Here is a 22,181-nt window from a genome sequence, read left to right on the forward strand (position 1 = left end):
TCATTCATGAATTTACATTAATTTATTAAATTCTCATTTATTTTATAGTGTCTTTTTTAAAATGCATGTTATATTTGGGCTTCGTTAATTTAATAATCTTTTAATTGCTTGTGTATTATTTTTCAATTTCATATCGTTTTTTTGAATGTCAATTTAATTAGTCAATTTATTACAGCTTTTAAAAAATGTAATTAAACACTGTCGAAGTGGCGCACCCCAGGCTCCATGTTGTTATAGCAGTTAAACACAAGAGGGCAGCACTGTGACATTAAACTGAATGTGATCCATAATACAAACACTACGACGAAGAAGACAAACAGGAAGATGAAGGAGACAGCTGCTGACACATCCTAGGTATGCTAATAGTGATGATAACAAAACGCAGCACAATAGCTTCTTTATGTCGCCGCAACTGATTTAAAAGCAAAGAAACGCCTGTTTGGAAAGGGAAAATTGCAGTTTAATGTCTAACTGGATATGTTGGTCGTTGTTTTTAGCTGAATATTAGGAAAGTCCCTCCTGTTGTGGAGCGGGTATTAGCATATACGTGACACCGTGTTTAACGCTCAGTAAATAGCTCCGGTGTGGACAGGTCATTTACAGCCAGACGTCAGCGCAGGACTCATTCAATGCACCAGTCGGAGTTGTACATATTTTATTTCCCGTCTTTTAATTTCACAGCGACACAGTGTCAGGAGACACATTTTAGAAACTGGTATTGTATTTATTTATGTAATGTTTTAGAGATTATTTGTGCGCCGAATTTTTCAGTAAACCGTAAATATTCATAAAGGTGAATAGGTTGTAACTAATTAGTGAGAAATGCTATTTAACTTTAAATTATGTAACATTTTAAAGGGAGTTTGGTGTAGTGCGCTTCTTTGAGAGTGATGCAGCATATATACAGTGTGGCTCGACGCCTGTATGTGGTCACGCCTTCAAGTTGTTGAATGGCAGTTTCACAGATGGGTGTTAGAGCTGGGAAAACAAGTTGTGAAAAGGTCACTTGCATAAAACGTCATCATTATATGACAGCTATCAGCTTTATTTAGGACCTGAATCATTGTCTGTGTAGTCTGCAGTATCTCTTTTGTGGGGTGGAAAATTAGGGTGTAGCTTCAAGGAGTTACTGCACATTTTTAAAGTATGCCTTTGTCAATATATTCACTGTCTAGTTAATTTTGTCTTTTATTTTTCAGCAGGTTCTATGCTTCAGCTAAGGACCTCTGCAGAAGAAGAAAGTAGTCATGAAATTTCCCAGCTCAGACAGGCCGTGTTAGAAAACAATGACAGACTCCTCGATGAGATGCTCTGCCAAGAAGTCTACAAAAAGGTCATCAACTGCAGGGGAGGCTGGGGCATTGCAGGCACGCCTCTCCATGCTGCAGTGTCCAAAGGTCATTTCAGCTGTCTGCAGGTTCTGCTAGGCCACGGCGCTCTGGTAGACTGCGTGGATGTCAAGGCTCAGACGCCTCTCTTTGCAGCCGTTCGTGGGAAATATCTGGACTGTGTGTTAGCACTGCTCAGAGCTGGCGCCAACCCCAACGGGAACTCATCCAACAACTGCTCCCCCGTCCTCACTGCTGCTCGAGAGGGTGATGTAGAGATTTTAAAGGAACTGCTTAAACATGGCGCTGAGGTGAACTCCCGCTCCAAAGTGTTGCTCTGGACTTCCAGTGCCAGGGTTTCCAGCGGGCCGCTGTACCTGGCTGCCGTTTACGGACACATGGAGTGTTTCAAACTGCTGCTGCTCTACGGGGCAGACCCAGATTACAACTGCACAGATGCAAAGCTGCTGAGTTCTATTAAGCAGCCCAAAACTGTGCTGGAGATGTGCCTCAGGCATGGCTGCGGCGTGGAGTACATCCAGCTTCTCATCGACTTTGGCGCGAACGTCTACCTCCCTACGCTGATCATCGAGAAGTCCACGAAGCAGAACGAGGCTGTGGAGCTGCTTCTGCACGAGAGAGGTATCAAGTCTAACTGCACATGATGTTACTGGATGGTGCCGTGCTCCTGTAATATGAGGCATTTCTGCTACGTGGTATCATGATATGACGGTATATCAGTGTATTAAGAAATCCTGATTAAATGATTTTCAATACAATCAAAGATACAGATGCTCCAAACTATTAAACTCACATGGAGATGCTGTATTGAGGATGTGTAGTGCACAGCATGTGCCACCAGAGGTCAGTCTCTGCTGCTGGAATTAGGTGCAACAGGCAGGCAACAGGCTGACAGACGTGGCAACTGTCAGTGGTGGGGATAACATTTCAGCACTGGCAGAGAGACACCATGGGGAGTAACAACATATTTTCAAATCTGATTCTGCGAATTAAGGGTTTATTTCGACAGCGTACACAAATACCATCATACTGTATACCCCATCGAAATTTTAGGCAAGTATAAATATAAATATATGAAAAAGTAGATACTGCCTAAGCCTTATGTCTGCCTCAAACAGGAAGTTATGCAGCAACTGGAAGATTTGAACAGATTGAATCACAACAAAATTATATTGAAGGCCACTGCATTCTCACTGAAGTTGGGCAGTTGCACATAATCTTGAGATTTACATTTATAAACAGTTTTTTGGTACCACTTTATTTTATGGATTGTAATTTCTGAATATTTTTATAATAAGTTTCCCATAAAGGACAGTGTAATTTGGGGCCTATTATAGGGAAATTAAAAACAGTTTTCAAGTCGTGACTTGGGATAAAATAAATTGCTAGATCGTGTTTAAATTGGTGCACAGCAAGGTTATTGTAGTTAACTAGAACTAAACTAAAAATTGAACTAGGTGTGGAAATAACCTTTTTGTTTTCTAAAATAAAAATAAAAGCCAGACTTCGGAAGAAAAAACAAAACCACCTGAAACAATATTGTGTACTTACAAAACTAACTTGAATAAAATAAAAATAAAGAAGAAATATCCGTAGTTTTAGTCTTTGTCAATTTGGTCAAATTTGTCAATACAACCAGCATGAGGAGGCGGCAGTGAATATTTTTTATTGTGACTTGGATGTTAACATGAATGTGAGTCAGAAGTGAGTTTATAGAAAAAAATAAACTAAAACAAAACACGAACAAAAAAAAAGAAAACCGTCTGTTGAAACTAACTGAAACTAAACCTGACTTAAAAGAAATAAAAGTTATAAATTAAAGTTAAAAATAATTCTGAAAAGTTGGGAAATTGCAGCCCTGTAAAAGTTTTTACATTCACTCCTCGAAACTGTTAGACCTGGAATTGATGATCAAATTACAGCTGCAAGACACAGTCAAAATGTTTTTCATTCCTGATCTGATATTGAAGCAACAGAAGAAGTTCCCCTCACACATTAATCCAGCAGACATTCGTCTTTGCCACTGCTGTGCAGAATCTGATTTTCACATTAGTCTGTGTGTGGGCATGAATATTTGAATAACAAATTCTCCAAAACCTCTGTCATGGAGAAGACTGAATTAACCTCCTGGTGATGGTATTTTAAGTTTAAAAAGTAGCCCAGCCATTGCATGTGTTGAGTGACACCCTTGAATATGACTGCTAGTGCTTAAATTGCGAGATGAGACGTCACAAACAACAACTAAAATATTCTTGTGGCTTTGGGCAGGTCTTGTTGTCTTGCTGAAATGCAGTAAGAGTATGTATTTTAATATATTTCTTAGTGTTGCCTAAATGCTAACTTGTTTCCTGTCACCTTCTGTCTGTAGGAAATCCAAAGGCCTTGACTTCACAGTGCCGCCTCGCTGTCCGAAGTTACCTTAAAAAGATCAACAAGATCCACTGTATCGAGCAGCTGGACATGCCAACAAGTCTCATTAACTTCCTGCAACACAAACCAGTCCCAGTCACTGTTCTGTAGCCGAGCCAGCTATGTAAAGTCATTTTTATTTAACTCCATGAACCACCTTTGTTTTAAATTCTGTCTGTTTGTGTGCTGAAATGTAAAGACTGATTCTTCAGTCAGAACATTAAATGTGTGGATAAGTGGCGTGTGCTTATGTCTTATTATTAGTACTTACCCTGTAGCTGTTAGAAGACCTCTGTGAAGGAGCTGTTTATTGGAGTTAAAGTTCTTCATCACATGTTTATCACAAGTTAGTGACCTCTTTTAGAGGAGCTGTTTGCTCCTGTGAAAACTAAGCAGGTCTTTAAATGAATCCAGTTCAATGTGCATAAAACCTCTTGTGCAAAAATGTGAAGACTAATGTAATTTTAACTTGTAGTCTTAGAGTTAAGGATAAGAGCCATGCATAACCCTGTCAAAGTGTAAAGACTTGCTCCTCAGTCAGTTATATAAAGTAATCAAGTACAAATTCAACTGATTTTAAATTTATAAACTTGCCAGTAAACATTTTTAAGAAAATAATTAACTTTTGTTAATCTGTGGGGTTTTTCGTTTTGGAAAATGCTAACGGCTCAGCCTGGGGGCCAGAAGTGGCCCACCAAACGGTCCAAATCCGGCCCTCTAGATGACTTTGCACACCTACTGTAATATTGATGCACTTGTGAAGGCTAAAGCAATTTAACCAGTAAGCAGACACCTCATATAAAATACTTCCTCAGAGGCTTTTCCATCCCAACCAGAACACAGCTCTCTGAAATAACAATGAATACTCACTGAAGTCAGATTTAAAGATATAATAGATAATGTTCCACTCACTTCAGAGGGAGTGGAACATTATGAAAAAATCCACTGATTTTTCTGAGGATATTGCTAGCTGATCATCATTAGTTTTCTTAGTGGATGAACATTTTCAGAATTAACTTCTTTACATTAAAAAAGGGAAATATTTGAAGATGCTGTTTTAAGTTATTGTGCAATGGTTTTACTGGTCTGGCCCACTTGAAATCAAATTGGACAGTATGTGGCCCATGAACTTAACTGAGTTTGACACCTCTGATGTACAACTCAAAAACATAATGCCTCTGGCGAAGGCTAGCACCGGTGCAGATGCATAAAAAGAAAGAACGATTTAAAGACAAAAACCCAAGGGGGCTTATATTTCTGTTGGCACAAGGGCATCTGCAAGTGAATACTGAGTGCCTTAAAAACATACACCAAAGAAACAGAATCACTTGGTTATTTATTCATACAAAGACTTCGCATGTTCTTTGAGTAAACTTCACCATTTAAATAATTAAACATGAACCGCAACATGTTCAGACTGACCTGTAGATGGCAGGAGACAGTTTGTGCCCCAAAGAAGAAGAAGGCACTACATTTGGTTGAAAAGGAGACGATCATTATAGAAGAAGCACGAAGTAAATTATCCTTGTACCTTGCTGTTTCACAGCGACAGTAATACAGCAGGAGTCAGAATGGAGAACACAAAATAAATCAATCACTGGCGATCCCTTACGTTACAGATCAAACACCAGACTTCAAGTATTGCCATCATGAGGAAATACAAAAACTGGAAGACATAAATCAAAAAGTAACATTCATTTCACCTTTTTAGCCAAGAAATTTTGTTTAACAACTGATTTTGAAAAAGAAATCTCATCAAAACATTCACAAGCTCTGGAATCAGGAGAGTATCCGTTAAATATTTATAAATTTCCCTAAATGAGGTGCCTGCAATTTGAAAAACGTGACAGCTGCTCTCAGGAAGTGACTGCTGGCATTAAAAAAATAAAACACATCAAAGACAGCTTCAAGTACAGTCATCCTCACACTTTGTTTTACAAAATAGCTCTGTTTCTCTTTTCACTACTGAATCTCAAGTAGCAACAATTCAAACAAAATGGATAAATAGTGTTTCAGAATAAAACACTTCATTTGGTCCCCTTCTTAAAAAAAACTGAGGTCAGCAGCACAGTGATGACATCATGGCCATTGAGTGTTCTGTTGACTTGGTGCCAGTGTCCACAGTGACGTCAGCCCAGCCCCACATCCAGTGACATCATCACTACAAAGCCCAGGATGGAGGTCCAGGATGCCAGCTTCCCGTTTCCACTGGTGACACCAAGTGGGAGCAAAGACATGAGAGTTAAGTTAAAGACAAAGACTTCAATCCTGTCATCAAAAAGTCCATAAATCTACTCTCACCTGACTTGAGCCTCAGGTATGATGTCGTCCACCACCACGTATACCATTGCCCCGGCAGCAAACGCCAACGCATATGGCAACAGAGGTTCTGCCAGGACAACAGCAACTGCTCCCAGCAACCCAGCAATAGGCTCTACCATGCCACTTAGCTGACCATACCTGATGGGGAAACAGGAACCGTCAAATTGTAGTATCTAAACTAAACGTATCTGTATTCAGCACAAGACACACGTTTTTCTTACCAGAAGGCTTTCCATGTTGAGACCCCTGAACCCCGGAGCGGCAGGCTCACTGCCAAGCCTTCTGGGAAATTCTGGATGCCAATACCGATGGCCAAGTTTCTGAGTGGACAAAAAAAACAGTCAGAGAATATCTCTTTATGTCAGCTATTAACAATCTCGTAGAAGTTTCTGAATCGTTTCATTAGCTACTGAAGCACAGAATACATTGTCTGACACATTCCTCTTAGTCAGGCGGCTTAGCAAAATAATGGGGATGCGCCGGACAAAAGCACCAAATTTTTTCCACATGTTCTTCATCATCATAACTTTCAATTTAGAAAGGGAGCCACTTCATCAAGATGGTGGAAGGAAATCCAGGATGGCCGCCATGTAAAATCTATAAGTGCCAATATCTCAGCTTCCAAGCTACTAAGAAGGTCAATCTTGGTGTCAAAATATACATTTTCTGGATCAAGGAATGCATTAAAGCTATTAGGAATATCATTAGATGATTGTTTGTGCCAGTATTAAATGATTTGGTTTGTTCCATCACGAAAGACTGGTGCTGAAATGCGCTGGAGATTCTATGTCTAATATGATCATGCCATTATAAAGGTATTTGACTTTTTAAAGAGATTGCTTTGAAACTTCTTTGTGATGTCTACATGTATCCCTAACCAAAGAGCACCTCCAAAAAAATATTTTGAGTCCAGGAATTACTCCTACCCAAACACTGTTTGAGACAACAATATGCATTTGATGAAGTAAGCTAGAGTGATGCCACTCACTCTGCACATGCTCAGTTAGACAGTTAGATGTTCAGTTATTGACACAAACTCCCAGAGAAATTTACCAGCAAGTGTTTTAGGTTAAAAAAAAAAAAAAAGAAAATCCCCAAAACATTTCTATCAGAAGAATGCTATTTTTGGATGATGACACTGCTGTAAGTAGCTAGTAAGTAGCTAGCAAGTACAGGTTAATAACTAGGCTACCTAGCTAGCTAGTTTCAGCGGGTTAGGGTTAGCCCTAACCAGTAGGCTACTCAAGTTGTAAAAAAAATAAATAAATAAATAAATCAGGCTGGATGGTGGATTTTTTCACATGGGGACATAATTTGTGCTGATGACAGCACAAAGGGTCTGCCATAGCACCACTGCTCTTACATAGTTAGGGTCAAATGCACAGGACAAGTGCAAAATCATTTCTTCTTTTTCTACCTGGGTCAACTGATGATACTAATAATAATTAAAAGTCAATTTTGCTATTGAATTATAGTGTATTTTTCAAAAAAGCAGTTAGCGGTATATGATCAAAACTGGTATCTAAGGGTTATTTTTTAATTGGGATTAATTAAATCATATAAATTAAACAAGAACCCCTTCATGAAAAAAAAATTAAAAAGAAATTCAGAAAAATGTTGATCTTTATTGATACAAATACAAATATTGTAGGTTAATTGAAACTTAAAATATAAAAATATATTGAAAATACAAATAATACAAAATACATAGAACCATTTCCATGGCTGCCTACCCCACTCTCCACTATCTCATAAAAGTTTCCAGAGATTTTCATAGTCATGCTTGTTGTTCTCAAAATTTCTTGCCCTTGCTTGCTGGCTATAGTTATCCTCTATGTGAAGAAAACAAGTTCATTATGGTTTTGTTAAAATGACTGAGCAGAAATCTTATGCAAGCACATGACATTACTCTTCCAGTTGATTTTTAAGAAAACTACATATTTTCTTGATAATGCCCAACATTCAAGTGTGGATTTAAAAAAACACTGAAGATAAAATAGTTCTGGGGCTGAATTTAATTTCTCACCTTCCTTTTAATATCACTGTTTAACCCTATGGGCCCTAGGCATTTTTGGGGTATTTTTCCTGCCTTTACTTTTAAGCTCATATCACAGTCATTATAGAGGCTGCATACACATGCTATATCTTTTTTTTTTTTTCAGGACAATCTGGACTATCCAGATTTGCCATCACCACATGTCCTACTATGTGCCTGTATTTTATATTAATTTTTATATCAATGAAAAAAACAAATCTGTGTTACTAAATTCTTACATTTTTACATGTATCTCAGCATAGCAAGTTGGAAGAAGACATATTCTGCCATATATGAAGAACCATGATGCTGGGACATTCTGTCACTTCACAGCTGTCCAAAACATGTGGTTTGTGCCAGGCGGACATGATAGCCAGTATTTTTTCATTATTGCAAGAAATTCCATTGATTCATTCACAAGTCAAAAATGTGTTTTATCTGAAAGAAACATGCAATATTTACATCTAAGATAATAGAAAAATAGTAATAATATTATTCCTCACTATATGAAGTGACTGATAACAAGATCTGTATAATGGATTGTAAAGAAATTTGTCAGGTTTTTATTTTGTAGACATTTGATCTGTATTTATAGCATGATGGGATGACAGCACAATGATGTGTGTGGTATCATTGGAAAACTCTGCTCCTGCACTTTCATATTACATGCGTGGCATTTCTGTGCGACCCTGCATTCGTGAGTAATCCCTCCAAGAGTAATGTGTGTGCAGAGCTGTATGAAAGCTCTGTTATACATCATTTTAGTGTAATTTTATCATTTTTTTCGCTGTGATAACATTGGACCACCGACAAGTGTTTGGTCTTGTTGGAAAGCTGCGGTTCCGCTGTTTCACGTGATATGAGTGGCTTCTCCCTATGACCGGTTGCGGAGAAAATCCATAGAGAACAACAAGTGTGAATTTGGACGCACTATGCGTTGTTCGGGTGCTCTCTATAGGGCACAGGCATAACATCAACAGCGCAGCTCGCTGAGATAAATATATCTTTGCATGTGTGCCCTCGCCCACAGTATTTTACTCGATATGCGCGAAAGGTAAAACTAAATGTTGAAATAGCAGTAATACCACATTCATTCAAAAAAATGACACAAGGGATAGAAAGGGGGGGATGGCAGTTTTAGAAGTGGGATGATTTTGACTGTTTTTAATTCAAGGGGGATGCTATCCCCCCCTCATCCCCCCTCAACTCGAGTACTGGCCCTAACCCTAACCCTTCTGCCAATGGCTTCAAAAGCATGCAGTGAGCTGGTGAAGTGTGGTTGTAAAAGCACAAGTGGTTGTGGTACAAAGTGCTCATGCAAGAAGGCACAATGGAAATGCACAGAGCTTTGCAGTTGCAAATGTGAGAGATAATTGGATTATACTGTACATGCAAAAAATATTTTATAGTGTTTAAAATGGAAGCTAACAAAGTTCAATTGAATTCAAATCATTCATGTCATCCATTCCAGATGCTTTTGTTTAAAATCATGTGAATACATTCCCAGAATTAATATTTTATTTGATCTTGGCATGAACAATTATCTAGTGACAGTGGCATGCACAGACTTTTTGAAGGGCAGGGGTGAAAAGAAAAAAAAGCGCACTTTAGCGTGCATTTTGGTTCCCAAGAGGGCACAACATAATCCAGGACATATATCCCCTGGTTTTCCTAGAATGTGTTCTAATGTACTGTGGTATTGTGGTTTGATGCTGTCAGTTAGAAAAATAATCAGATGAAATCAATTATTAAAGAATACATATAGAAGACAGTGCAGTCTTGTGCAGATGAGAGGACTGAGCATAATGACTGAAAACGGGAGGAAACCACAAGCACAAAGTTCCAAAATAATTTAGATGCAGCCTTTCCTTTAATGACATTAAACTCCACAATATGCATAGAGCAGTTGCGCTCCATCGAAGACGATCTGTAAGCGTGAACACACCTCATGAAACAGTCCTCTGCTCTTCCTGCTTCCAGCAAAACAGAAAATGGGCCAGGTAATGTCTCCAGAGGAGCGACTAGCGGAACTTAACCAGTACTCTGACTCACTGTTTGAGTCTCAACCATGGCACAATATTGAAATTGACAGGTAAAGACCCAATTCATGTCTTTTTTTTTAACTCAAGGTAGTTTGAAGATATCATGCAATATGCACGGCTTCAACTAGCTGAAACTCGGCAAATAGAGATGGATCTTAGTGCCCAGCTCACGCGGCTAAAGGTGCAAAGCATTGAAATCCTTTCATCTATCTTCGAAGCATCATCCTACATTCCAATAACTGACTATTGTCAAATTTTAGCCCTGAATTTTAAATCCAAGCTTTTAAAATTAGCAGCAAAATGTAGGAACATCTATATTAATTCCATGATGATGTAAAACTCTCTTTTCTTTTTAAGAATTCCATGCTGGATGGACATATGAACTCTGCGCTTTTCAAGCAGTGGGTAAACGGAGCTGCCTTCCACACCCAGATGTTGATCCATCAGGCTCGTCTAGAGGTGGCGGTCGGCTCCAGAGCCATGCAAGCAGCATGGATTTATCAGCAACAGCTCAACCTTCTTCTGAAGACGTACAAGAGCTACCTTAGCAGAGTTATATTTGTGGAAGCTGAGGGTATGTCATATATTTGTTGTCTATACTACCATGAGAATGAGATTTTTGTTTCAAGATTTCAATGTATCAGCTGGCCAGAAATTGGGAGGTGTTTTCTTGAAAGTGAAGTAGTGGAAACTATGTTTAAAAAACCTAAGATTACTTGGGCAAAGACTTATTTCTCAAATTTAGCAGCACAAATTCCAACTCTTGTGAGCCAAAATGACACCTTCTATATCCAACTCTGACAGACCGTCTATGTTTGTGAAGCCATAAGTCCTTTAGAAATGGAAACTTAGAGTGATTCACAGAAAAAAAACACTAAACACAAAATTTGAAGTCTACATAAAATACGAAAGACTGAATTTGTTGTCTTTAATCTTTTAAACATGGTTTTTTCAAAGATGATTTTAATCCTGGAGTATTTACAAATGGTCAGCGATGTTAGAGAGGTTCAGTCTTAAGGAATTATAATCTGGTTCCACCACACTGATCTGAGGAGTAAAATAGGAAAAGATTAGAACAAAACCTGTTTTGGTCGACCAACTGCCACCTCTCTCTGCAGTACCAGCATGTAACCACTAGATGTCAGCAGCACACAACACGGCCCCAACAGCTACCATATTCAGTCCAGTAATCCAACCTTCAAACTGACCCAAACCACCTTTAATCTTGATCTAAACCCAACCATTTTCAACTGTATACAAAAACTTGATCCATTCTGAAACATCTCAACAGCTATTGGATGGATGGACTGCCTCTCCTTATGTAATGTCTAACTTGTGTTCTGATTCAGCTATTCAGTGCCATTTCACTAAAGATGTACCTTGTATGATGTAAAAAAAAAAAAAAAAAAATTATTTTATGTGCCCACAGTTTTGGATTTGAGTGAGTATGTTCGCTCAAAAGATGCCCTGTGTTTTGTCCCTTAGTGGCACTTCACATTGCTGCTTTTAATAATCAAGGGTCTTGGGACATATGATGAAATGTGCTGGTTTTGAACTGCTCGTGGGAAGAATGAACATGTAAGAGTCTATCATTCTTGATTGAAAGCTCTGTTTTTGCTGTCTTTCTCTCCCTTAAGAACACGCAATGTGAAATTTCTTTCCTCCGACTCTCTTATTTCACTGACTGTTGTCTCTCGTCCAGTCTCCTGTGTGTATCTCACTCACTGTAGTTGCAATGCTTATCAGAATGCACAGATTTGATTGGCTGAGTCGCATTGTGTGAGATGATTTAACCCATGCAATTGGTCTGTGAGGTTGCTCTGTCATAATTCAATAAGTCTCAATCATTTATCAGTCATAGGTCTGGGTCTGGATAGGCTGTGTCTGGGTCCAGACCTGCAGGGTTTCTAGGAATGACTTTGGTGACTCTTTGTGTTTTATCTGGCACCATTATCAAGTCAAAGGTTTTATCTGTTTAATACTTTGTGACGAAAAAACTGCAAAACTAATGACATCCCTTTGAGCCTCACTTGTACTTTGTGTTGATGCTACTTAGCTAATAATATCATTCTAACACATTAGCATGCTGACTTTAGCATTTAGCCTAGGGCTGAGTATAGTCTCACAGAGTGGGTAACACGACTGTACTCTTGTAGATCCTATGACTGCCCAACCTTCTGGTTAGACAATCCAAACAAAGTGCGTCTGCACACAACCCTGATGATGTTCTCGGAACCCATTGGCTGTAATCGGCGTCTGACTTCCGGCAGACGGCGATACAGCCGTTTAACCTGGCAACAACTGCAGCTGGCTCAAACGTGATTGGTCAATATCACGTGGACTACAAACAGCCTACAATCAGAAACCAGGGCTCTTCCTATCTTCTTCCAGAGGCAAGATCTCTGGGGGTTCTTTCAGTGAATGTAGAGTCTTTATATAAAGACTACCCTGATGACACTCATCAAGTGGAAAACAGCTTCATGTCCACCTTTATTTTAGTTGTATCTGACAGTAAGTTCATTCCCAACAATGAGGCAACAATCGACATAAAAGATCTTCACTTTAAATAAAGCATATTTTAACCTCTTAATTTCTCGACCTGTTATTTGGTGCATTTTGCATTGTGTAAAGGTGGAGTTATGAATGAACTATAGATAGCAAACAGAAACGTGTGTGCACTTCTGCTTCACAATACTCATGTTTATTCCTCCTGCCACAAATACCAGTAGAAACTGGTGAGTATTTTACCTGATTCATACAACTTAATCATGCTGTAAATCTCAGGCCGTATTATAAAGTGTTACCCTTTTTGTGAAATGTTTCTCTTTGTTCAAGAGATAACTATGTTCACCTTGATTCTCTCAAATGGGTCCATAGAGAGGACAGTCTTTTATAATGAGATGCTGATGCACCAGATTGGCCTGGGTGGGTTATAAAATGGGATATGACCAGAGTTCCACATGTACTGATCAGATATCTCCTACCACTTGACTATGACTGCTCTCTGCAGTACTATCATTTGACCACTAGATATCAGCAGCGCACAACAACAGCACAGTTATAGGCACGTGTAAAACCGACCATGTTTGTTCCATGACTTTAAACACACCAAAGTTTTACTCAATTCAAACTGTATGACCTTAATACCAAAATTTAACTGCGTCAAAGCTTCTTACCAGAACCATCAGTAACTTCGGTCTGAATTAGCCTTTTAATTTCTCACTTGCCAGTGTAGAAAGATGCCATTTTGCATCAGTGAAAATGTGTATTTCATGTACTTTTCTTTGCCCCAATTCCAATCTTACCTGGCGCTTTCAAAAGTTGCAGATGAAGTCTTTCCAATAGCTCCGAATCCAACCCCAACAGCCAAACCCTCTGCAGATAAAAACACAGACAATTGATCCCTGTTAAGTGTATGCTTTTTCCTTTGACTTCTTTGAAGCACTCTGCTACAAAGAAAAGACAACATTTTTAAGAAGGAGGAAGGACCAAGGTTGGCAAAGTGCAGACAATGAGAAAATGACTGAACAAATCGATATAAGTGGAAACAGTTATAAAGAGCATTTGCAGGATAAAGAAGCTTCTATGAGCGCAAGATTACATGAGATGCTCTTCATATAGTACATGACAGCTTTGGCCTGTTCTGTCAGACAGAGCAGCGTGATCTACTTACACCAACAGTCCGTGGGGATCTGCACTGTGAGAAATGCGCTGTATTCTTTTTATTCTTTTATGTAGTCTCATCTTTTATTGTTAGGTTTTTACTGATGTAACCTGCTGTTAAGGTTTCATCTCTCTATCCATATCTGCAGAGGGAATGTTGACTGTAGAATGAGACATAACCGCTGATCTTCTGATCCATAACTGAGAGATACATAATAGGAATTAGGTCTTATGTTGTTACTAAAGGTACTACATCTAGAACTGCAACTACATAAAGTATTACAATACGAAAGCTGCGCGAAGCGAGCAGCATCCCTCTCCTCTGATGTCCCATTTGCCTCATCTGAAATGCCTGTCATGCATACTTAAAGTACACACCACTCAAACGGAAAGTGAAAAGGTCACAGTGCATGATGTATCTATGAGCGTATTCTTGTGTTTGAGAAGTATGTGTGTATGCATGCGTGCCTGTGTTCGTGTGCACATGCAGTCAGATCTACAGGCTGTTTTGCATTTCATACCAAAAAGGCAATATTACGTCTGCTTCATACGCTGACAGGCAGCTGCGTCCTGTCATGTAACTGACAGCTAAGTTATTACAATGCTAAAACATGGTAATTTCCTAATATAAGAGCAAGCATCAAAGAGTTGTACCCACAGAAAGATGGATGGTTTATTCAGTAGCCCCACTGATCAAATCCTAACATACTGAAAGTACTCTACTACAATAACATCTTTCTGAACTAAGACCTTATTTTGAGTTTTGTTATTTCATCCTATGAGTGTGCCAACATTGCGTGTTGAATTGTTAATGCTATCCTGATAGCATGTAAACACATATATAACCTTTACTTAACTAGGAGGTCTCAAACACATCATATTCTATCACTAACACACAGCTGTAGAGCTAAAATGTCAAAGAGGATAAACCCTGTCAATTAAGGTAAGACATGGCCATCTCTGGAGCCACCAACAGATCCTTTAAATCGTTTAGCCTGACTAGTGGTAATCACCCGAGAAAGGCTAGAATGATTCTCCATGTTTCTCCTGTACCACAGTTTTGTTTTCTGTTGTTTTCCAAGAGGCATTTTAAAGATTTAAATTTAGCTTAAGACACAGCAGATGTTTTTCAGCACATTAAGGAACACTTCATCCCTTGGTTTTTGAGATATTACGTGTCAAATAGTGAGCTTTAGAGATGGTAATAGGCAGATTTTGACTTTGGAGCTGGCCCCCAAGAACGCTGCTCAGCATTTCTTCTACTTTTTTCCCAGTGGCCACTCCTGGTATTGCAGCAAAAAAAAAAAACCAAACCCTTGTGGCCCAAAAAGCACTTTCCCCATAGACCTTTTTCAGGCAGACATTTTGACATGTCATAGTAGGACAAGCACAGGAGTATTTAGTAACATGGTATTGTGCATGCTGGTTCACTTAAATAATTTACTGGCACACTTAATGGAACCAAACCATCGTTCATGTTATCAATTTCACCTTCCTGCTGTGACAAGTAAAAGATTCTGCTGTGAAAAAGGTCCACTGACCACCATTACAAAAGAGGCACCTGTTAAAGTGCGCACATGGTTAATTATGACTTAAATATAAATATTTGATTGACAATGGTTTTATACATGTTACTATAGACTTTTTATATACTTTTTATTGCCACTCGAAATTAATAGGGCTGTAGCCATCCAAAGAAAATCTTGGTCGACTGAAGTCGTACATAATCTTCAACTAATCGATTAGTCGTGGGGAAAAAAAATCTGCACGTTATTTTTACTTCTGCGGTGGTGTGTCTGTCTCACTCTGCAGTTACACATCCAAAACAATAGTCAGCGGTGGAGGACTGTGTTAAGTGCTGTAAAGTTTACTTGATTCAAAACACACATTAAACACACATTAAACATGGCTTAATGGAGACAATTTCAAACACAAGTCTGCAAATTGGCTTCACTATAAATCGCAGCATTGACAGACAAACACTTGTGTTAATCTGGACACATTTCCCCCACCAATACAACATACTAACGATATTAGCACAAGTCTATGGCATTTTACATTGTAAAAATTGGCCTAGCGGCTAACGATCTTTTCCTCTTCTCATATAAAACCAGGGACAACAGCAACATGTAACAAAGGTAATGGTACACAGGTTGGCCTCATTACAACTCACAAAGTTCACTGACAAAACATCTGTCCCGTACTAAACACTTTTCTAAGCAAATACAACATGCTAATGTTATTAGCGCCAGCCTATGGCCTTTTACATTGTATAAATTAGCCTAGCGACGAGCGGACATTTCCTCTGCTCATATGAAGCCAGGATACATCCCGAAGTATAAATCCCTGAAGGATAAATAACACACACAAATTAAAATGCTATTTTAGTGGAGGCTTTACCGTCTTCACAATTTATTGTTTCTTATCTGTTAAATACAAGTAAATACAAGCTTCGTTTCCACTGAGGGAAACGGTGTCAGCTTACAGAAACTGACAGGAGGCCTGCGTTTCTGCGACGCTGAGCATGAGGGTGGACGAGTTCAACTTTCTGTCAACACAGGTAACTTAGCCTGTGCCCCTGCCGCAGGAAAGAATGGATTAATCCTGGAAAGCTGTTGATGTAGCACTTTTCTCCTTATGAAAGTAACACGGCGATTATTCGACCAATGAGAATTTGGCCGGACGAGAGCATATCAACCAAATAATCGACCAGTCGACCAGGAGACTACAGCCTCTAGAAATTAAATTTCAAAAATCTAAACTGGAAAAAAAACAAACACCAACACAAAAACATGAACCAGCATCAATTACTTAGGATTAAAGACAATTTTGCCAAAAGTTTATTGTTACATAAAATATGACTTTTTGGGATATTTTGGCCAGTTTTGTGTTTCTCACTCTTGCACTGCCTTGATTCTCATCATGAGTTTTAAATAATAATATTTTTTCAGGAAAATACACCAAGCCTCATGTGCACTGCCTTGTACCTGTCCCAACAATGCCACAGATTCTTGGTTAAACTGTCAACTCTTGTCACAATTTGCACCGTGCTGTCCAAGGTACAATGACAGATGGCAAGCAGACAGTGAATCCTCTGCTTTGAACATCTCAGCCAGAAACAAATGTAAGTGTTACTGGTACTGGCATTCTGATCTGTGTGACGTTAATGCAAGAGGCACTCAGAAATTATATTTAAAAAAAGATGTTAGCAATCATTTTGAGATTTTACAATGCATTGTCAGAAAATCCTACTTCCCAAGTCTTACCATATTTAAGACTCCTGACCAATTACAGCCCTTTTCTTTTTTAAAAAACTAATAATTTCAATGCCTTTCAAGACTTTTTAAGGATGTGTGGGTACCCTGTTATATTTGTAAAACTTTCTTCCAGCTGAGAAAAATCTAAATTTAAGATTTATGTCTCAGACTGACACAATGTAAAGTCTATTCCTCAGGGGAGCATCATCTCTCCTGTGTTGTTTACTCTTTATACTAAAGAATGTCGAGACAATTCATCTGACGTTTTTAATGTAAAATTTGCCTTGCTGATGTATTACATCCTCTGCATGGCGAATATGAATTATTACCATCAGGACGGAGGTACAGAGTGCCACCTCTTAAGACTTCCCGTGCCCAGAGGTCCTTTATACCTTTTAGCAAAGCTCTGTTAAATAGAATGGGTGAACCTGGGTGATGCTATGTGGGCACTTTGGTTGTATCGTCTGTTGTATCGTTTGATGGATGTTTAAATTGTCTTTATTGTAATGTCCAATGTTATGAATTGTCTGAGGGTTTTGTCTGCAGTGTCAAGTGTTTGTGTTGTGGTGTCTTCATTGTAATGTTTTATGTATCTTTTTCTGTTTTCTCTGACGGCCACAGACACAAGAAAAATTTCCTAAAGGACAATAAACAATATCTATCTATGAGCCAAGAAGGAAGTCGTGGGTGGAGCCAGTGGAGGGCCAGTACTGCGCATTTTCATCGGGCCTCATACCCTGGAGGTAAACAAGAAGGTAGAAATTTCTTTAGCATATGCACCAGGCGAGCAATTCTCATTGGATTGAATAAGTGCACTCTTAGGGTCTGGTATCCAGATCTAATACATCTTGTTCCTTTCGATTTCCTGTCATTATGATAGGCTAAGCTAAGCAGCTGCTGGTTGGAGCTTTGTATTTATTGTACAGGCACAGTATCAATCCTCTAAAACTTTCGGCAAGAGAGTGAAAAGGCGTGCTTCTAACTTAACCAAGAATTGTCAACATAGGCAACTCCTTGCCACCGTCTTTACTGCCATGAGGGCAGGTCTGCTGCCATGTTTGTGAAATCACCTCATCAACCTCACAGATGTTATAGTGTAACTGCAGACTTTTAGTTTTTCTATTTTTCTTTTCCTTTGGGGCTAGTGTCATGAGTAAAAAAATATGGGGCTGTTAAGGCTTCAAAGTATGTCTCATTTCCCTTTAATACAAAAACAACTGGTCTTTTCTAACCCCTCCTCTCCATCCCTCAGTGTTCTTCCCCTGTTGTTCCTCTCTGTCTCTCTTCCTGCAATATTAATAGCCTACATCAAGCTGCTGCCTTAAACCAAGAACAAGCGACAAAGATAAAGTTAAGAGAGAATAAGAGAATTATGATGAGGCAAAACAGAGATGAAAGACAGAAGCAGTGGGGAGACCATACAAAGGCAGGAGAGTATCCTGATGGCTCAGAGGCCACTTCATGATAATCTAACGCCTGTCATTATCTCTGATAACAATGCACACCGGCTCTAATCAACTTTCCACCAGCCCATGACAGGCGGACATATTGCAGAGCTATTATGGACGAAAGCACACTTGAGTTACAATGTGTGTTCCCTGTACTATTCATCTCAATCCTCTGGAACTGTCTGAGACACCATGGGGCCAGTGGAAACTCCATCTGCACTGAAAAACCTTGAAGTGATCGTGAATAAAACATGAGCTGAGAGTGTCAGTGTTTGCCGTTTGGCACAGCTTGTACAAGGCTAGGGGCATAATCCAAGTTAATCTTGACTGATTTAAATTGGTCCATCAGACAGTAGGGCTGCTGATTTAATACAACAGTACAACAGTAAGAAAAAAAATTGTAGCAGCTGCTCACCTGTGGTACTGCTACACAGCTGGAAATGTGCGCTGGGGGTTTGGGAGTGTTTTGCAAGTCCACTGAGCTGGAAGTTTTTGTTCCAAAACAGAATCTAGGGCTGGAAGGGGAGCACTAAACGCCCCCACATCTGTCGGCTTTAGCTCATGAGACACGTGTCTTAGTGTTCTGCCACATCTCATGGCAGTTAAAAGGATATCTCAAGGATTGTTACAATATTTACAAACCTAAACCTGACTTTCTTGGCTTTGGTTGCAGCACTACACTGACAGTAGGAGTAGTGGGCCAGCTGTAGAGAATTAGGTAGTGGAGTCAACTGTGATGTGGCTGAACCAGCAAGCAATCTGCGTTGGAGCAGAGAGCAGCGCCTTGGTTTCCCAGGGAAGAACGGCTGCATCAGGGGGAAACGCAGCGGGACAAGGACGAAGGTTAAGGAGGCGAAAGTCAGAGTGGGGTGGGTGGGATAAGTGGTGGATGGGTCCAACAAACCACAACTTTCACCCAAGAGAGCGGTGTTCGCGACCCGTAAGATTCTAAAGCCAAACCCTGTTCTTTTTTTCCAAAACCTAACCATGCGTGTTTGTTGTTGAAGAAAAAAAAAAAAAAACGTCAATTTGCTGCTTTGTGCCGATGTAGTGTGTTTATTTTGAAAAAGACTGCCGATGTAGTGTGTAGTGTTTATTTTGAAAAAGACTGTATGTATGTAAGTTAAATTTCCTGTAAAGACAGAAGTGTATCTTGAAAGAAGACAATGCATGTAACAGGCAGAACTTGACACAGCGTCCCAGAACGTCAACAACCAACGCACCCAGGGTACCTTGCATGTTGTGTGGACGTGAAAACCAACTGACAATACATGACGAGGTCGGAATGAGAATGTGTTGATTACGTCACTTTAAAGATGTTGATATGATATGTATAAAACATGCAGATGCGGCATTTTAGTGGTTTGCAAAAACATACAGTGCCAACATTTTCATCTGCCAACTGGGCTGCTGATGGTCAACCACTTCAGTCCTGAAGGAAATGTACTGGAATAATTCTCTTTAGCCTCTATACAGACATCCAATGCATGTTCCTCAGAGGATGAAACCTAAAGGCTTCAGGGATCGTCTTACTTTTCATCTAATGCCGTCATGAGGTCTAAATTTAAATGTATCCAGTTTGGTTCATGATCACCTTTATGCTTTGATGAAACTGTTCCTCCTCCACAGGAGACAAAGGGCCATTGAATGGTTTGATGAGTGTGAACATGATGTGAATCATATCCTTTGACTTTCAGAGTCTCCAGATCATGTTAGACAGTGCTCTCCACCATCATTATCCAACAATGAATGAGGGAATATCTTTCAGAATAGTGTTCAACCCCCCAGTGGAGTAAAGAGTCTATGCTAAGGAACACTGAAGCTGTTAGGTTTTCCATTTAATTCTTACCCTACTGCATTATGGTCAGTATGAGCTTTTTGTTAAAGAAATACACCACCAACATCCCCATATATCAATTGCTCAACTGTGTAATGTTGAATTTGTGAGGAAAACTTTCTCATATGCCTCCACATTGAATGAAGAATCCAAAAACAGCAAGCATCCTTGATGGATTGAAGTAAAGGGGTCCATGTTTGACATCTGTTTACAAACTTTTGCACAACTTGTGCAGTATAATCTAAGTCTTATTAATCCATCTGCGTGCACAGATGCATGTGCAAATATGCATGACTGGGAAGTGGTGAACACACGACTGGATAAATGAGACTTGATTACACTGCACAAGTTGTTTGAGAGTTTGTATAAACATGCTTTCATAAAGTTTTGTTGTTAATCCTGTTTACTTCAACTCATCAAGGATGTTTGCCTTATTTGGATTCTTTTTTCACTTAAGAGGCATGCTAGAAGAACATTTTCTTGCCAGATTCAATGTAACATGGGGCGAGTAATTATACAAATGATCATTTTGGGTTCGAGATATTCCTTTATTACCAAAAAGGGTTGTTAAGGAATCAGAACAATAACCATCAAGTCATGAAACAGTGTCAGAGGGTTTTTCAAATGCACATGCATTAAAAGTCTAAATAAGCTACGGTATAGAAAACCTAGTGTCTCTGGCAAATCGTTGAGACAGACTGACATGATTCTTGAGAATATAGCTTAGCGTGAATCTTCAATTCTGTCAGCAGAGATGAGAGATATTGTCACCTGTGCACATCGTGATTTTTTACTCCCCAGAGGACACTCAGACTGATTGTGTGTGTGTGTGTGTGTGTGTGTGTGTGTGTGTGTGTGTGTGTGTGTGTAGGTGGGTGTCTGCGTATGTGCAGCGGCTGGTCCTATCCAATTCCTGCTTAATGTTCTATGCTCTTTTAAGCGAGCCTGACGATAGTGCTGCTGACAGCCCATTGTCACAGCAGCCACTCATTTCCATCGCACTTTCCTTTAATCTCTTCTCCTCGCTCGTCTACACTCCTTTTTCCACTGAGCCTGCCATTACTGCGCCTTTTCTCTCACTCAGCTTCCTCCCCTTTTTTCCCTACTGCAGAATTGTGACGTTTTAAGTTAATTTTACTCTTCTTTTCATCTGTTTTGTGATGAGATGTTTCTTACAAGCACATCAAAGTCTCCTCTGATCGCTCTTTATGCTGTTGCTTTTTCATCCTCCCCATCATCAGGTGACATCAAGGTGACATTTCAGAATGGAAAATTATCCACTGGATCATAAGATACAAATTATTGGACGAAAACCATGACTTCATCCCCTGCAATACTATGACATCTAAAGAAATCTAATTGGTGATAACTCGTCTTTTATATTTAGAGTGACTCTAAAGATACTGCATTGAAATAAAATCCTTCACTGAATGTTTCTGCTTTAGTTCAGATAAAACAACTGTTATATCCTCTTAGCTCTCCATGAATTTGCATTCTGTGAATTCTTAAATAGCAGTCAAGTTATGGACAGGCTTTATTCCTATCTTCCCTCTTTATAAGTGTATTTGATCAAATTTTAGTAGAAGCATCACTGTTTATTGATCTGCTCCTGTTTAAATTAACCTCTATTGCTGATAATGCAAACTTAAAACATCTTCCATGTGTACCTGTTGTCATTATAAATTCAAGATAATGTACTCTTTGTGCACAGATGTTTTCGAGAGCCTTCCAGCAGCTCAAAGGGCCCAATCCACCTCTCTTTTCCAAAAACCGAAGTGTCAAAAACTGCAGGCCATTGAAGGCTGGCTAGGAAAGCCAG

At 39.3% G+C, this 22,181-nt stretch overlaps 2 protein-coding genes across 5 annotated transcripts in view; one reads left to right on the top strand and one right to left on the bottom strand.

Moving 5' to 3' along the window:
• Positions 1-309: 309 nt before the first annotated feature.
• On the top strand, positions 310-3,998 carry LOC125881183 (ankyrin repeat and SOCS box protein 12-like). 3 transcript variants are annotated; one of them, XM_049564222.1, is made up of 3 exons: positions 310-354; positions 1,203-1,970; positions 3,718-3,998. In XM_049564222.1, exons 2-3 carry the CDS (start codon positions 1,208-1,210, stop codon positions 3,867-3,869), a joined length of 915 nt encoding a protein of 304 aa, XP_049420179.1. In that variant the 5' UTR covers positions 310-354; positions 1,203-1,207; the 3' UTR covers positions 3,870-3,998. The 3 variants fall into 3 exon arrangements, with proteins under 3 accessions (XP_049420179.1, XP_049420178.1, XP_049420177.1); XM_049564221.1 differs by having other exon boundaries at positions 311-354; positions 1,200-1,970; XM_049564220.1 differs by lacking the exon at positions 310-354 and adding an exon at positions 378-715 and having other exon boundaries at positions 1,200-1,970.
• A 1,077-nt stretch (positions 3,999-5,075) lies between these two features.
• Positions 5,076-22,181, bottom strand: part of LOC125881043 (zinc transporter ZIP11-like) — a 188,318-nt gene continuing 171,212 nt past the window's right edge. For both annotated transcript variants that reach the window (XM_049563952.1, XM_049563950.1), the window contains exons 7-10: positions 13,463-13,532; positions 6,302-6,400; positions 6,060-6,218; positions 5,076-5,966 (exon numbers count right to left, since the gene is read on the bottom strand). In XM_049563952.1, coding sequence (XP_049419909.1) covers positions 5,888-5,966; positions 6,060-6,218; positions 6,302-6,400; positions 13,463-13,532 — 407 coding nt within the window. In that variant the 3' untranslated portion in view covers positions 5,076-5,887. The remainder of the gene's footprint in view (positions 5,967-6,059; positions 6,219-6,301; positions 6,401-13,462; positions 13,533-22,181) is intronic.

Source organism: Epinephelus fuscoguttatus, linkage group LG20, assembly GCF_011397635.1.
Source record: "Epinephelus fuscoguttatus linkage group LG20, E.fuscoguttatus.final_Chr_v1".
In the NCBI taxonomy this organism is placed as follows: Eukaryota; Metazoa; Chordata; class Actinopteri; order Perciformes; family Serranidae; genus Epinephelus; species Epinephelus fuscoguttatus.

Bases quoted from the DNA above. Each gene is read 5' to 3' on its own strand.
- LOC125881183 (XM_049564222.1), top strand. From the start codon at position 1,208: ATGCTTCAGCTAAGGACCTCTGCAGAAGAAGAAAGTAGTCATGAAATT. The intron at 1,971-3,717 runs GTATCAAGTCTA...TTCTGTCTGTAG, and splicing joins GCTGCTTCTGCACGAGAGAG to GAAATCCAAAGGCCTTGACT.